Source organism: Doryrhamphus excisus, linkage group LG15 (genome assembly GCF_037039965.1).
Source record: "Doryrhamphus excisus strain RoL-2023G ecotype Guam linkage group LG15, RoL_Dexc_Guam_v1.1, whole genome shotgun sequence".
Taxonomy (NCBI): Eukaryota; Metazoa; Chordata; class Actinopteri; order Syngnathiformes; family Syngnathidae; genus Doryrhamphus; species Doryrhamphus excisus.
In genome coordinates, this window is record NC_136371.1 from 11,488,043 (window position 1) to 11,504,233 (window position 16,191).

General features: G+C 45.3%; 1 protein-coding gene across 1 annotated transcript; it reads left to right on the forward strand.

Annotated features, from left to right (window-relative positions):
• Positions 1 to 1,575: 1,575 nt before the first annotated feature.
• LOC131104958 (sodium/potassium-transporting ATPase subunit alpha-1) lies at positions 1,576 to 15,431 on the forward strand. The gene is made up of 23 exons (XM_058052682.2): positions 1,576 to 1,762; positions 6,433 to 6,546; positions 6,700 to 6,759; positions 8,106 to 8,207; positions 8,283 to 8,384; positions 8,467 to 8,580; positions 8,679 to 8,813; positions 8,877 to 8,994; positions 10,150 to 10,418; positions 10,488 to 10,796; positions 11,142 to 11,276; positions 11,365 to 11,560; positions 11,632 to 11,807; positions 11,895 to 12,031; positions 12,170 to 12,320; positions 12,398 to 12,566; positions 13,024 to 13,178; positions 13,243 to 13,366; positions 14,198 to 14,343; positions 14,421 to 14,551; positions 14,626 to 14,727; positions 14,820 to 14,911; positions 15,064 to 15,431. The coding sequence occupies exons 1-23, from the start codon at positions 1,751 to 1,753 to the stop codon at positions 15,090 to 15,092; spliced, it is 3,078 nt and encodes a 1,025-aa protein (XP_057908665.1). The 5' UTR covers positions 1,576 to 1,750; the 3' UTR covers positions 15,093 to 15,431.
• The last annotated feature ends 760 nt before the right edge of the window (positions 15,432 to 16,191 follow it).

The window sequence follows — 16,191 nt, forward strand, 5'->3', positions numbered from 1 at the left end:
TAGTCAGTCATCTTTTTGCAATTACGACTTTATCCCCAGAATTCTTTGCCCTTATTCTCAAAACATTAAATCATTTTTCCTCATAATATTAGTACTTTGTTCTTGTCAAATTACAGCAGTTTTTTTCCATATTTGCTCATTTTTTTTTAAATTTTCCAACTAAACTTTCTCTGTAAATTTATATCCCATAATATATTGTTTTAACATTAACATTTTTCCACAATCTGATTTTCCAAAAATTATATCTTTGTTCATGTTTATCATGTTTTAAAAACATAGCATCTTTAAAATAAAGATCTAAACATTATGCTACAAAATAATATGACGTTTTTCTCAGAAAATGTCAATTTTTTCCTTTTAATATTTTGGCTTTATTCTTGTAAAATGACTGCCGATTAAAAAAAATGCTATTTTGAATTCAACGTAAAAAAAGTGTTATCCAGCTGAGATGATGCAACTCTATAAAAACAACACGAGAAAGATGGAATAAAAAGGTATAATTCACTCCTGTGAAAGCATATTTTACTGCTTTGTAACATCAATGGGGGTGAGGGGGGGTAGAGAAAGAGAAGAAAGAGGAGGCTGACATTATCATGCCTTCATCCTCCGTTCACAAGCCCCTGAACGTGCCTGTTGCTATGGAAACCCAATTGCAGCCCCTTTCTCTCTCTCTCTCTCTCTCTCTCTCTCTCTCCCTCCAACATCTAAATAAAATCTATGCTATTTATAGCGCAAAACCGGCACGCGCTTGAGAATGCAAAACAAAAAGGCACCATGCGGATACGTCCGCTGATGCATGGGGGCCACCACGGCGCATCCATCTGTGCGTTATGTACACCTGTGGTTGCATGGCTGGGTTTGAGGTTATCTGGAAAACGCCTATTTTGCTCCCCCAGCTGATAAAGTCTATTAGCATACACAGGGAGCTGGGGGGGTCAACCTTTGAGAAGCGATCAAGCGGGGGGGGGGGGGGGTACTATGTGTTTGGTCACCTCCAGGTCACCCTCTAATGTAATCCACCCCATAAATGAGAGTTTAGGCAAGGCGCTACCAATGTACACGGTTCCGTGCTGTTGAGGAACCCATTGGGAAACAATGAGCAGGGCCTCCACTGGTCAGGTGGGCCCCACAGCTCGCATGGGCCTGTTAAGTGTCGTTTTTTTGCAGAACATCTACGTGTGAATGCAAATTTGGAAACAAGCAAGCTGGCTGCACCAAAGCACCATGCACACCAGCTGTCAGGCCGAGTGAGGTGTGGATGAATCTGTGTCTGTGTGTGTGTGTGAGACTTCAAACATATTTGTGTGTGCATGCGTGTGTGTGTGCCAATGAATAATTCAGAAACCCTCCTGCAAGAATGGCTGCCACTTCAGTTGATATCATTCAATGCTTAATGAGTGACTATTCTGTGTTCTGGCAACACACACAAAAAAGAGATGGATTGAGAGAGAGGGAGAGAGGGAAAGCAAGAAAAACGCCCAATAAATGAGGACGCCCCGCCCTCAACCGTGGGGTTGCCATGGCGAGCTGCGTGACGTCACAATGGAAGGAACGCCGTCTATAAGTATTGGGGGGGTCTGTCCGGGCGGCTTGCGAGCTCGCGCAGAGGGCCGACACGTGCTGAAGATTTGGGAAACTCAATTTACCAGACAAATTCCCAAAAGTCACGTTTTCATGTTTTGGAATCATCTTTGATTTTGAGGTGGATTTCTGCGAGTGAATTCCCAGCGGGAAAAACGTCTCATCAGCCATGGGAAGAGGAGTGAGTACTTCATCATGTATCTTTCTTCCAATCCAATAAAAGCTTTAAAAAGTGTTAGCTAAATATGCCGCCACATTATAACATGTTGATGTGAGAGGACACAAGGGAATCGATCCTGTTTAGATTCATTTTAGCGTCCAAACACTTGGAGGACTTCCGTGTTTGCAAAGCCTGACGGCGCTGAGCGTAAGTTTGCATCCTTAAAGCCGTGCTGTTGCATAACCGGATGCTGGCAGCGTCTGTGTCACCGTGCCCCCAAACCTGCACTTTTTTCTTTTGGGTTCTTCTAGTGTTGCAACAAAACGTGGGGCATTTTTAGTGCAGCTGTGGTTCTGGTGGGAGGGATGTGTTCACTTGAGCACTTGAGGTCCAACCCATTCATTGTTCGAGTGGATGTAAAGTCCCCATCTAGGGAGATACTCTGCACATCATCACGTCATGACTTGGGTGGGGGGTTGAATTCAATCAACAGGCAGCAAAACTATGCAAAGCCAGTTGTGGATGTTTGAATTTGTCCAAAGATTGTTGCTGATGAAGTTGCTGTGTGAAGTGCCACACCCCACCATGCTGTGCACCACAAACACTCATTATGGATTCAGCGTCCAGCCCGGGGGGACGTGGAGAACAAGGGGAGACGCTCCTTCATGATGCTCCTGCAAATCTGTAGTCCTCCTGCATCCCCGGCCAACAGCCGCCCCTATTTTTCTTTCCTCTCCCATAGCTGGTGAAAGGCATGCCCTGCCCCCATCCACGTCCCCACAGAGCCCCCCCCCGGCTCCTCTCAAATAGCCACGCTTGGAGGAGATGATCGCCGCCACACAGCTCTCCTGGCGTGAGGAGGCGGGTGGTCAGCCAGAGGATTGTTGTTTCTAGGCTCTTTCTTCATCATGATGGTGATGATACTCTCCCTGGCCTTCTCTTTCCGTTCCCACATCTGACTTGACTTGCAGTAAACAGCAATGGCAAGTGAGCTGAGAAGGAAAACGGGGGTGGGGGGGTGATGTAAGGAGACAGTTGCCGCATTGCCGCCGCCGACTTATCCGGCAGGATGGCGTAGGATTTGGTGCCTTTTAAAACCATGAGAAGCAGCATCTCAACAAGTGTCGTGGAGAGAACACTGAAAGTAAACTGAAATCCCCTCCAAACACCTCAGTGTGGCCAGTATGGTCGCGTTTCTAAAAATAGCATGCAAATATATGATAGGGATTATGTAAGTGCTACCATCTGGGGATTGAAAAAGTCCAACATTTCCAAAGTCAAAAATCCGCCGTTATAAGGATTCAGACCTCTGCACAGAATTTACAGGACGCTTCTGCGTTGTCTTCTATCACCTGAAATGAATTTCATTTGACATTTGTGGGTGTCGGTAACGGAGTCATTGGATTGGATTTCATTGTATTTCTATTTTACTCCATTTAGCTGTTATCATATATTTAGTTATGCTGTAAATGCTTGAGTCAACTGTGTTATGTCATCGGAGGTGAGTTGACAAGCAGAGTTACGACGCCACCTACTGGGCGGAGTTGTGACGATGAGCTACACAGACATTCCCTTTACAGTCGAACCTCGGTTTTTGTTATTCATTTCTTCAAAAGGCTCAGATTCCAAAATATTGGCGAAAAAATCCATTTAATAGAGAATACCCTTAGTTTTACATACAGAAAAGGATGCAAAACATATTGTTGATGCGGACGTCCTCTATATTTTGCCAAGATCTACGGTGCCTTGCTTTGTATGTTGCGATTAATTGGTTGATCAAATCAGATAAAAAAAACACTTAGTTTCTGCCTCTTCATTCAGAAATAGAAGATTTTATGAGTTTTTTCTTGTACTCAAGAAAAAATTACGCGGATGTACATGGGTGTCCAAAGTGCAGCCGAGGGGCCATTTGCGGCCCATGACCTGCTAATTATTGGCCCACGGCACTTTGTAGAAATAAAATTAGATGCTAAAAAACAGCAAAAAGGGGGTGGAAATTGAGCAAAAATGTACAAATAAAAAAAGCAGAAACGTTGATACTAATAATTAACAACACAAAGGTTTGGCTTTGGCTATTTAAGATTTGATGTACAAAAATTGAGGCAGTGTACAAAAACTGAGGCAAAATTTGGTTAATTTTTTTTTTTCATAAAACAAATTGTACAAAAACTGTGTGGTACGAAAATGGAGGGTGAACAGGTAGTGCCAAATGTTTAGCGCCAAATTCATCTGTGGCTGTCCAAATGTGTGTGTGGACTCCTGGCCTCACAAAACCTCAAAACAAACAAAACCCTGTAGAATTTGAAAGTATTTCCAGGATAGCGTCAAAGAAAGTCTGGTGGATTTGACCAAATCCCAAGACACCGTCCTCCACACAAGGGCCCTGTTTGTTGTTTTTTTTCCACTGAGCCAGCATGTCAGCCTGGGGCCGCATGTATCCCCCAGCTGAAGGGGCACCCCGACTACAACTTCACATCCATTCTTTACACTCCGTTTCTTTCTCTGTTCCTACCTGCCCCCCCCCCCCCCCCCCCACACACACACACTCTTCTCTTTGGGGATTTTACATTCCTTCCGCTTTGTGGTCACTGCTTGTTGTATGGGAGTTTTTGTCACATGCCGCCCCTCATCTGTGACAGAACCCTCTCTCCGGGGGCCCCCTCTGTCCAACACCATGCTCAGACTTTGCCTCCCTGTCAGCCAATCTGTTTTGTCCTGTTTCACCGCTTCACACAAGTGAGCCAGAACCAGGCCGGCATGATGCAACTCCCAGTGATGTCCAGGAGGTGTGGCCAAGCCAAAGAAAAGTGAAAGAGAGTGGGGGGGGGTCTCCTGCTTATTTGCTTCATTCATTTTAATGGCCAGGTCTCGTCTTACTGTGCCTTTTAGAGGAGAGGCAGGCTGAGAGAAAGGAGATTTTGGACTTAAAGTCCATGTGGGAGCTCCTCCTCCATTCCTCCACATGCTTTTCACATTAAGTGTCGCTGTTTTGAAGGCCTGGTTGCGTAAATCTCATTCCCATGAAGCGAGCTGCCCCGACATCAACAAAAGCCATTGATTCATTTGGCGCCTTCAGGAGTGCTGGAAGTTGAACGGGACGTGATGCGAGTGTTAAAACCCAACACACTTTTCTTTTCCCCCGTTAAACAGAAACTTGATGGCTGAGGGGAAGTGAAAGGGGGGAGGGAAGGGGTTAAAACACGTGACAGACTGTCCATTCACATATCTCCCGAGGCGTGGCTTTGGTCGCCGGTAGCAACCGGGCATAGTCCCAGGAGTGAGTGTGTGTCTGTGTGTGTTAGTGTGTCTGCATTGTCCGGCACAGCTGAATGAGCAGCTTGTGTATTTGACACCAACCAGGTCTGTTCATCGGAATTCTGCCAGATATGCATCGGTTTGACCTTTCCGATGCTCGTTTCTGCAGAAGTTTATCAACTTTGCTTGGCCGAAAACTTTTGTGTGCCATTTTTGGCCTGCAGCTTGTTTTTCTTCATTGGTATCCGGCACATTCTAAAAATACAATCAACGGTGGCAGTGGCTCAGGAGATACAGCAGGTTGTCCAGAAACTGGAGTCCTCACCCCCCCCCATCACTGTTGTCCTGTCTCTGGACAAGACACTTCAGCCACCTTGCCTGGGAATGAATGTTTGGTGGTCGGAGAGGTCGTTGGCGCAAATTGGCAGCAAATTCTCTGTCACAAAACCCGTGGGCAGCTGTGGCTACAGATGTAGAAGTCCCATAGGACATGATGTCTAATGTAGCGAACAACAAATGGTTTTACATCCAGAAAACGATGCTAAATAATAAGAAATAATGACTGAAATGGGGCACATTAACATTTAACACAGCGTTGAGATTGTACATTGATGGGAAATTTGAATGCATTCATACACAAATGTGAAAACTATAAATAGTTGATGTTGTTATAGTAGAATGAATGAGCTTGTAGTATGAGGAAAATGTAATTTTAGTAGCACACATTGGAATTTTCAAGAAAAGGTGTAATTTTAAAAAAAAGTCATAACATTATAACAAAACAAAACTGGAAAATTGGATGACCTCGCTTGTGAATGCTGACAGTGTAAAAAAAAAACATCTGCAACTATTCTGGTTTCATTGTAAAGAACCTGAAAATGACCCCCAGAAGTCCATGTTCCCGCTTCAGCCTCTGAACCACTGTGGAATTATTTGTCCAAAGCCAGATGGCCCCCGGGGGCCCTTGGGTGTCCAGAGGCTAATATCTGACCGCAGTGATCCAGAACCAGTGTTTTCCCAGCTTAGCTGACTGGTGGGGGGGTCGTGCAACAATAACAACATGTGCTGGGATCACACACTCTGCTCCAGCGACTCCCTGGGAAACTTTTGAGAAACAATATTCGTTTGCATATTTCCATGACCGGGACGTGTGTGGCGTTTGGCGTGGTCATTTTGGGTCTGGAATATCACCGTCAAGAATGAAGGCAGCTTTGTAGCTCATTAGTGAGAAACATGCTAACACCTGATTCCTTAGAAGAGTCTTAACGCCTAATGGATGTTTTTGTTTTCCTGAGCTGATACTTGCTATGGGAAATGCACGCACACACAAATATCCTATGCTTACACTTCTAGCTTCTTCTTCTTCTAATATGCACATTGCCAAGCTTACTTAGACTTTCTCTTCTTTTGTTTCCACTATCACCGTTCCCTTCCAGGAAGGACGAGAGCAGTATGAGCTGGCAGCCACCTCAGAGCAGGGAGGCAAGAAGAAGGGGAAAGGGAAGAAGAAGGAGAAGGACATGGACGAATTAAAGAAGGAAGTGGACATGGTGGGTGTCTGGTTTCTTTCCGTACGTTCTTCACTTCTCATTCAGGCCAAGCCTTAATGGGCCTCCAATTAAAACCAAAATGCCAGTGCAGGATGTGCTGTAAATGTCAGATATTTGGCGCTCACACCTTATTTTCCCTGCGTGTCTTTACAGGATGATCACAAGCTGACCCTGGATGAGCTGAATCGCAAATACGGAACAGACCTCACCAATGTGAGATGTGCTTCTCTCTGCCTTTTGTGTCGCCTTGCCTGCTTTGTCACCTCCTGTTTGCCAACATCAGTATCTGCTTTAACGTCATTTCATATGCAGTGTGAAGGTGCTGGGTCTGATTCAGCTCAGTTGTCTTCAGCATCTGACCTTGTGAACCCAGTTATTCATGCCTACAGTTTGTTGCCATGCCCTGCCCACATCTGACGGAACAGCCGAAAAGCCAGTCGGTGTAGTATTACTGACTTTAATTGGGGCTCATTTGGTCAAAGTTTGTTCAAATACAACCAAATATTTTCCCCCTGGAATCACTCTTGGAAACCAAAATGGCCAACTTGCTGTTGCTAATGAGCCTTGGCATCGCTATCGCTGGTGATAGCCAGCCGCCCCGTAAAGTTGTAATATTAAAGAAAGAACATGTTATTTATGAAAAAGAATATATGAAGTTTAAATGTTGGAAAAATAGGTTGTATAAAGACTAAAGTCAAAATATGGAATATTGGAAAATATTAAGAGTAGTCATTCTTAGAATATCTAGAAAAGTGTCTAGAAAAGCATCCTTAGATTTTTCAGTATGTAGTGGTTGGTGGAAGTTGAAGTTGCGGTTGAAGTTTAATCAGGTGTCATCAATAATGAATGATAATTATTACGGATAGAACAGACGAATCAAAGTCAAAGTGCATAATCTCAACAACAACAAAAAAAGATCAGTGAAGCATAAAGACACAAACAGGAGTAGATATAGGGATATGCATTTTACCTGTATTTATAAATTATGACCAACTTGGGGTGACTGAGGTGCGTTTTCTGCTCAAAACCCAGCAAAATTGTAGGGTTGTGAATGTTGACCCACTCTGCTTTTGATATCTTTTGATTTTGTGCATCCCGACCAGCCGCTTGCCACCTCTAATTGTGTGCACTTCATCTGAAGGATCTTTTCATGCAAATGTGCTCCTGGGCATGCAGAGAAGATCAAGGAGAATAGTTAATCAGTGCCTTTAAACGTAGGGTCTCCGAGCGCTGCGTGTGCGTGTGTCCATGCACATGCAGTGCGAGTGAATAATTTAATATGCGCAGAAGCCCCGTCTGCCCTGGTTTTTTTCAACAACACTACTTTATCTTCTGTCACCTCCTCTTCCGTGCTAATGAAGGAGGGGATGACCCTTTTTCTGTTGCTAGGCAAATAGTAGCACCTTTAGTCTTCCGTGCCAGTGCACTGGCGTGTTCCCAATACACCGCAGAACAAGTGGAGCTTGGAGTTCTTTATGGTTGATTGATTGATGATCTGTGGGTGAAAATGGAGAAAACACAGAAGACCCTTTTCACTGAACCTCCTCGTCCTGTGTTAGGGTTTGACGAGTGCCAAGGCAGCTGAGAATCTGGCCCGAGATGGGCCCAACGCGCTCACTCCTCCCCCAACCACCCCAGAGTGGGTCAAGTTCTGCAAACAGGTAACCCCATCCTCCAAATTCTCTGATACTTTGTCCGATTTTGTCCTTGTTTTCACCGAGTTTTCCACTGTGCAGATGTTTGGAGGTTTCTCCATGCTCCTGTGGACTGGAGCTATCCTCTGTTTCTTGGCCTACGGTATCCAGGCTGCCATGGAGGATGAGCCCGCCAATGATAACGTATGAAAGGTTCCATAAGCTGCCAAGCAAAGCGGTGAGATTGCTCCTGAATACTGTAGCTAAATGTCCCATTTACTTGCAGTTGTACTTGGGTGTTGTGCTCTCTGCTGTCGTCATCATCACTGGTTGCTTCTCTTACTACCAAGAGGCCAAAAGTTCCAAGATCATGGACTCCTTTAAAAACCTGGTTCCACAGGTACCCCTCTTTTCAGTTCATTAAGGATGATTTTATTCTTCATACTTTCACCCATTTGTCAACACAAACAGCCTGTGTCCATCGTTTGTGTTTCATAGCAAGCGCTGGTTGTCCGTGATGGTGAAAAGAAGAGCATCAATGCCGAGGAGGTGGTGGTCGGGGATTTAGTAGAGGTTAAAGGTGGAGACAGGATCCCTGCCGATCTACGAATTATCTCTGCTCATGGCTGCAAGGTAAAAAGTCTACTTCTCTGTTGCATGATCACCATTATTCACAGGAGATGTGATCATTCTTAGGTGGACAACTCCTCCCTGACTGGAGAATCTGAGCCGCAGACCCGAACTCCAGATTTCTCCAATGAGAACCCACTGGAGACCAGGAACATTGCCTTCTTTTCCACCAATTGTGTAGAAGGTAGGAACTGTGCTTATAGTATATCAAGCAAATAGACTTGAGTAGAAGGGGTGTCATCTTTGCTGAATTGTTGTCATTCAGCCACATTGGAGGCTTTTTTAGCATGCCACAGCATGTCAATAGCATTCAGCTCAGGACTTGGACTAGGCCACTTTATTTGGTTTTTCTTCAGCCATCCACAGGTGGACTTGCTGGTGTGTTTTGGATCATAGTCCTGCTGCAGAACCCAAGTTGTTTTCAGCTTGAGGTCACCAACAGATGGCCAAATCCTTCAGGATTTGTTGGTACACAGCAGAATTCATGGTTCCATTTATCACAGCAAGTCTTCCAGGTCTTAAAGCAACAAAACAACCCCAGACCATCGCACTACTACCACCATATTTTACTCTTGGTATGATGTTCGTTTTCTGAAATGTGGCTTTACTTTTAAGGCTTACTTTTAATGGGCCACACACCTTCCAAAAAGTCTGGTCAGACCACAGAGTATTTTCCCAAAGGTTTTTTGGATCATCAAAATTGAGACCAGCCTTAATGTCCTTTGTATTCAGCAGTGGTTTTGGAACTCTGCCATGCAGGCCGTTTGTGTTTGTGCCCAATGTCTGTCTTATGGTGGAGTTATGAACACTGACCTTAACCGAGGCAAGTGAGGCCTGCAGTTCTTTGGATGTTGTTGCAGGGTCTTGTGACCTCTTGGATGAGTCTTTAATATGCTCTTGGGGTCATTCTGGTTGGCAGGCCACTCTTGGGAAGGTTCACTACTGTTCCATGTTTTCGTCATTTGTGGATAATGGCACTCAATCACGCTGCAGCAAGACCATTGGTGGTCAAACAGGAGAACAAAAATGTACTGTAAGCCAGTGGAGAGAACAGGGAACTGGAGTGGTATGGGTGTGTTTTGGACCATTAGTGAGAAGGCGAGCAGCTGCATTTTGTACCAACTGGAGCCTGCGGAGGCGGGATTTGTTTACTCCAGTATAGAGGGCATTACAATAAACGGGCCTTGAGCTAATGAATGTGTGAATTGCTTTTTCAAGGTCCGCTCTTGAAAAAAGGCTTCCTTTGCCAAGAGCCTGAACTGGAAAAAAACAACAAAAAACGTACTATATGGGTAAGACAGCCAATATCAAGCATTTCTACTTGGAACCTTGCCAACAGGAACTGCCCGGGGAATTGTGATCAGCACTGGTGACAGGACTGTCATGGGTCGCATTGCCACGCTTGCATCAGGACTCGAAGTCGGGCGCACCCCCATCTCCATTGAAATTGAGCACTTCATCCATATCATCACTGGTGTCGCTGTCTTCCTGGGCGTGTCCTTCTTTGTCCTCTCGCTCATCCTCGGGTATTCCTGGTTGGAGGCTGTCATCTTCCTCATTGGAATCATCGTTGCCAACGTGCCGGAGGGTCTCCTGGCTACTGTCACTGTGAGTTCTTTTATCACATTTGTAAACCTTCCATGGCTTCCTGGTCTCTAACAGGTCTGTCCTGTCCAGGTCTGTCTGACCCTGACTGCCAAACGTATGGCCAAGAAGAACTGCTTGGTGAAGAACCTGGAAGCTGTCGAGACTCTCGGATCCACCTCCACCATCTGCTCCGACAAGACCGGCACCTTGACCCAAAATAGGATGACCGTGGCTCATATGTGGTTCGACAACCAGATCCACGAGGCTGACACCACCGAGAACCAGAGCGGGACTTCCTTTGACAGGAGCTCCGCCACCTGGGCTGCCCTGGCAAGAATTGCTGGACTTTGTAACCGCGCTGTTTTCCTGGCAGAGCAGAGCAACATTCCAATCCTGAAGGTAGGATGCTAGCCTTTATATTCTAACACATGAAGAATGCATATTCATCAGGGATATCATTTGTCCAGAAGTTTTGCTTCCAATTATAGAAAGTGCTAATAAATTGATGAGATGCTGACTTGTTCGTTTTTTGGCTTCACTTCAGTCCTGCAACAGAAAGTATCTACCACTAATATTCTAAGTGCTGTTTACTCTCGCTTTTATCTCTCTAGTGTGCATGAAAAAGTTGGTGCTTGAAATGGATATTTCCCTTCTGAGATTGTGGATATGGATTATTCATGCCAACTGCAGCTGTGAGGCTTGTACTTATGGATAATGGCAGGTGGTCAATGTTCTCTCCTACAGAGAGATGTGGCTGGTGATGCCTCCGAGTCAGCCCTGCTGAAATGTATCGAGCTGTGTTGCGGATCAGTCCAAGAAATGAGGGAGAAAAATAGCAAAATTGCAGAGATTCCCTTCAACTCCACCAATAAGTACCAGGTATTGTCCTTTGCCTGGAGATGGAGAGGACAGTTTTGGATTAGAAAAGGCCCGAATGCTCCAACTAACATCAGAAACTGTTTCCCAGCTTTCCATTCATAAGAATTCCTCGACTGAAACAGAGTCCAGTCATCTGCTGGTCATGAAAGGTGCCCCCGAGAGGATTTTAGATCGCTGCGCCTCCATCATGATCCAGGGCAAAGAGCAGCCTCTGGACGATGAGATGAAAGACGCTTTCCAGAACGCCTACCTAGAACTGGGCGGTTTGGGAGAGAGAGTCCTGGGTAAGGAGTGGTGGAATTGTAGAGCTCGGCAACCATGCAGCCAAAAGACTGATCACTGATCATTTTTTTAGGCTTCTGCCATTTCAACCTGCCGGATGACCAGTTCCCAGAGGGCTTTGCTTTCGACACAGACGAGGTGAACTTCCCGACGGAGAACCTGTGCTTCATCGGCCTAATGTCCATGATCGACCCTCCTCGAGCTGCCGTACCCGATGCTGTCGGAAAATGCAGGAGCGCTGGAATCAAGGTACGCTTTTGATGCTTGACGACAGTTAGTCAATGAAGCTTTATTGTTCTACTGGATTTGCCAAAGTCCTACACTTCTTCTTTTTAGGTGATCATGGTGACAGGTGACCATCCCATCACGGCCAAGGCCATTGCTAAGGGCGTGGGCATCATTTCAGAAGGCAATGAGACTGTTGAGGACATTGCTGCCCGTCTCAACATCCCTATTAATGAAGTAAATCCAAGGTACTGGCTGACGGAAATGCAGATGCAGGACATATTTTCTTACATATTTTTCTGGGCTTCTTTCGAAATTCCATGTACGCTGCCTTTGAGTGCATGGCTCTCATTGAATAAGTTAAAGTGACTTAAAGTTTGATATAGGGACGCCAAGGCCTGTGTCGTCCATGGGGGAGACCTGAAGGATCTGAGCACTGAGCAGCTCGACGACATCCTGAAGCACCACACTGAGATTGTCTTTGCCAGAACCTCACCACAACAGAAACTGATCATTGTGGAGGGATGCCAGCGACAGGTGCCGAATTCACTACTATATACAGCACTAAGTCTACACCTTGAAATCTTCATTGATCATTTGCCCTCACTCTGCAGGGAGCCATAGTAGCTGTGACTGGTGATGGCGTCAATGACTCGCCGGCGTTGAAGAAAGCCGATATCGGTGTGGCCATGGGGATTGCTGGATCTGACGTCTCCAAGCAAGCGGCTGACATGATCCTGCTGGATGACAACTTTGCCTCCATTGTTACAGGCGTGGAAGAAGGTGACATGTTTCCTCCAAGCTGACAAACCAAACGTCTTTATTCATGAACAGGGATTCAGACGTGCTTAACGGGTTGCATTAAGGAATGTCACAAGGTTACATCTGCACAATCCATGTCTGAAAAGGAGTAGGAGGAAGCAGAGCTTATTTATTCTCCAAGCCTATTACTGATAATTAATATCATAACATTTACTGCTTACATTTGTCATTTAAATTGTGTTCACTTCCTGTGTGAAAAGAAAGGAAGCAAACAGCAAAGATACCTTCTTCCATGTTTGTCCAGTCACTGGATGTAGTTGACTGGTTTTCTGTAGATTTTTACAGCTGGCGCTCCAAGTGCCTTGAATTGTCCCCCGCTTCATTAAGTCACATGCTTTCCTGGTGATATCAGTGTGTCGTTTTGTCAGATTCTGACTGATTTAGACTTATTTTCCTGTGCTTTTCTCCGACTGATCAGGCCGTCTGATCTTTGACAACCTGAAGAAGTCCATCGCTTACACTCTGACCAGCAACATCCCTGAGATCACTCCATTCCTCCTCTTCATCATTGCCAGCATCCCCCTGCCTCTGGGAACCGTCACCATCCTCTGTATCGACCTGGGAACTGACATGGTGGGTGTCTGGACATCTTCTTGAATGGTCGGGGCATAGCTAAGCCATGACATTTGTGATCAAGGTACCTGCCATCTCACTGGCTTACGAAGCAGCCGAGAGTGACATCATGAAGAGGCAGCCCAGAAACCCCAAAACGGACAAACTGGTGAACGAGAGGCTCATCAGCATCGCCTACGGACAGATTGGTAATTACGCTGAACCCGGGCACGAGCCTTGCGAGATTTTTCTGGCGACTAGTTATCTGGGTCCAAGATAACAAGAAGAGCAGCACGCACCAGAAATAGGCCAACACTGATAAAGAACCAAGTGTCTGAGAGATGAGAGGCCGAGCGCCTGTTCGGTAATGAAGTCAGGAATAGGTCTGACCTGTTTGAGCGTCCTAAACTACACCTTATAAAGAACAAAACACAAGCACATTGGCATATACAGTGCTGTAAATAAGCTTGTATTGTTTAATATAGAATTGTATAAACTGTAACAATGATTAAAGGACCCCCGAGCCGGAGTCTGTAAAAGATTGATGATGCATTCTTTACATCTGACCGAGTCTCTGAGCATGACTGCTTTGTTTCGGAACTCGACTAGTTTCACTGATTGACTGTACAAAAAAACAAGACATACATTTCATTGAAACCGAATACCACAAAAAGATGTTCCACTTCTGTTCATTTCACAGGATCCTCATAATTTCATGTACTCTAAGACTAACAAATGTTTCCAATCTAATGTTATTATGACTCATTGACTTGTTATTCATCAAAATGACAAACTGCTGCTGCCCTAATTTGCCCAAAAACCCACCAGACTAATTGTTTAACATAATCACATATTGATCCGGCGTGCACTTTCAGGATATATTCTTTATCACAAGTTTCTACACCATTTCTTTTCCTTCTGCCACTTGTGGCGCTCATCCAATGACGTTGCTGCTCATCCAATGACGTTGCTGCTCATCCAATGACGTTGCTGCTCATCCAATGACGTTGCTGCTCATCCAATGACGTTGCTGCTCGCAGGCATGATCCAGGCGCTGGCAGGCTTCTTCACCTACTTTGTCATCCTGGCTGAGAATGGCTTTCTTCCTATGACACTGCTCGGCATCCGCGTTTCCTGGGACAACAAGTACTGCAACGACCTGGAGGACAGCTATGGGCAGCAGTGGGTCAGTGCAGTCACACTCTCCACACAGAGTAGCTCTCAAGATTCCAGGTCTTCATTTTCCTGTCCATGTATGTGTAGACCTACGAGCAGAGGAAGATCGTGGAGTTCACCTGCCACACGGCCTTCTTTGTGAGCATTGTGATTGTCCAGTGGGCTGATCTGATCATCTGCAAGACCAGGAGGAACTCAGTCTTCCAGCAGGGCATGAAGTGGGTGAAAATGCACTTATCTCTCGGCTGTGATGTGTGGCGAGAGTAGCAACCGTGTTGTTTGAATTACTCAGGAACAAGATCTTGATCTTTGGGCTGTTTGAGGAGACCGCCCTGGCTGCCTTCCTCTCTTATTGCCCCGGCATGGACGTCGCCCTTAGAATGTACCCTCTCAAGTGAGTGGGACTCCAGAAAAGTCGCATGACTTCCCCGTCTGGGCACACAATATCCAATTACCGTGCGTGTATACATCCCTGTGTTTTTCCAGGCCCAACTGGTGGTTCTGCGCCTTCCCATACTCCCTACTCATCTTTATCTATGATGAAATCCGCAAGCTGATCCTCCGACGCAGCCCAGGAGGTGAGCTCATGAAGCGTGCTTGGTTTATCTTGTGTTCCAACAACCTTTTCGCTCCTTCTGTTCTGTTTTACCAGTTCATATTGAGAGTCATTTTCCTAGCGTCAGACTTGGCATCTCAATCCGACGTGTGCTTTCTCCACTTGTGTCTGCAGGTTGGGTGGAACGAGAGACCTACTATTAAAAGACCCATCAGCCTGTCAGCTTGCATCTACTTCTCAACTCCCGTCGTTGCATGAATATTGTCTTGCTGCTCGGAATAAAATGTTAACCTCTGTGGGAAAAAAAAAAACCAATACCCCTTCGGAACGTGTTTTTATATTAGCGAATGCTTGATACTACTATTAGATAAATACTGAGATGGAACGTGCTGATGATGCCGATGATATATGATAATGCTAATAGTGACATGAACACTGAACATTGACTTTGACTATGCGTGCCTTGTTTCTGAAACAGGACCAATTTTATACATGTTTTTAACAGTTATAAACGTTCAATAAAATGCGCTTGAGTCAGGTCCCACATGTTTCCTGTGCTTTTATTACAACGCCCCAATCTCAGATTACAAGAACAGAGTTGGAAATGTTTTTCTCGTAAATTTATGAGAAAACAAGTTGTTGTATTAGCTTTGACCAAGGCCAGAGGTCTGCATCCTGTCCTGACCCCGTCAATGCCTTCCTGCTCGCAAATCCCACCTCAACGTGAACAGGACTTCAAATGCTCTGCAGCCTAGTTAATTGGATGTTGTTGATCGTGAATGTAGAATTCAACACAGCAGAGATGGGACACTTAGCCCTCCACATGAACCATAATTGGCCCTCAAGCAGATGCTGACACTTGCCCAATGAAACGTTCTCATTTTGTTTGCACTCAGGTGGCCAGGGAGCTCATTAAAAGGATGTATTTGATGTGTAGCCGGCTTCAGTGTATCACAATTATGTTCTCTTTTAACAGATGTCTTGAAAAATAATGATAGGCTTAATACTCACATGGCTGTGGATGTATACTAAGGGTGTGGAAAAAATAATCGATATTAATCGATGCATCCATTCGCATGTGCGCTATGGGAGTGCATTGGCTCATTCAGTGGTTATGGATGCAATTGACGGGTGAAATCTAGATTCATCTCGATGCGTGTGTGGGTATCGGTAAAATCCGATGCAAGCACCGTTTTATTAATGTTCAACTTCACCCCATATGCTGTTCCCCAGGTGCCATGAATGCATCATCATTATTCCCCCTTTTGTATTGAATACGAACGGAAGCCGTGAGGCAGCATG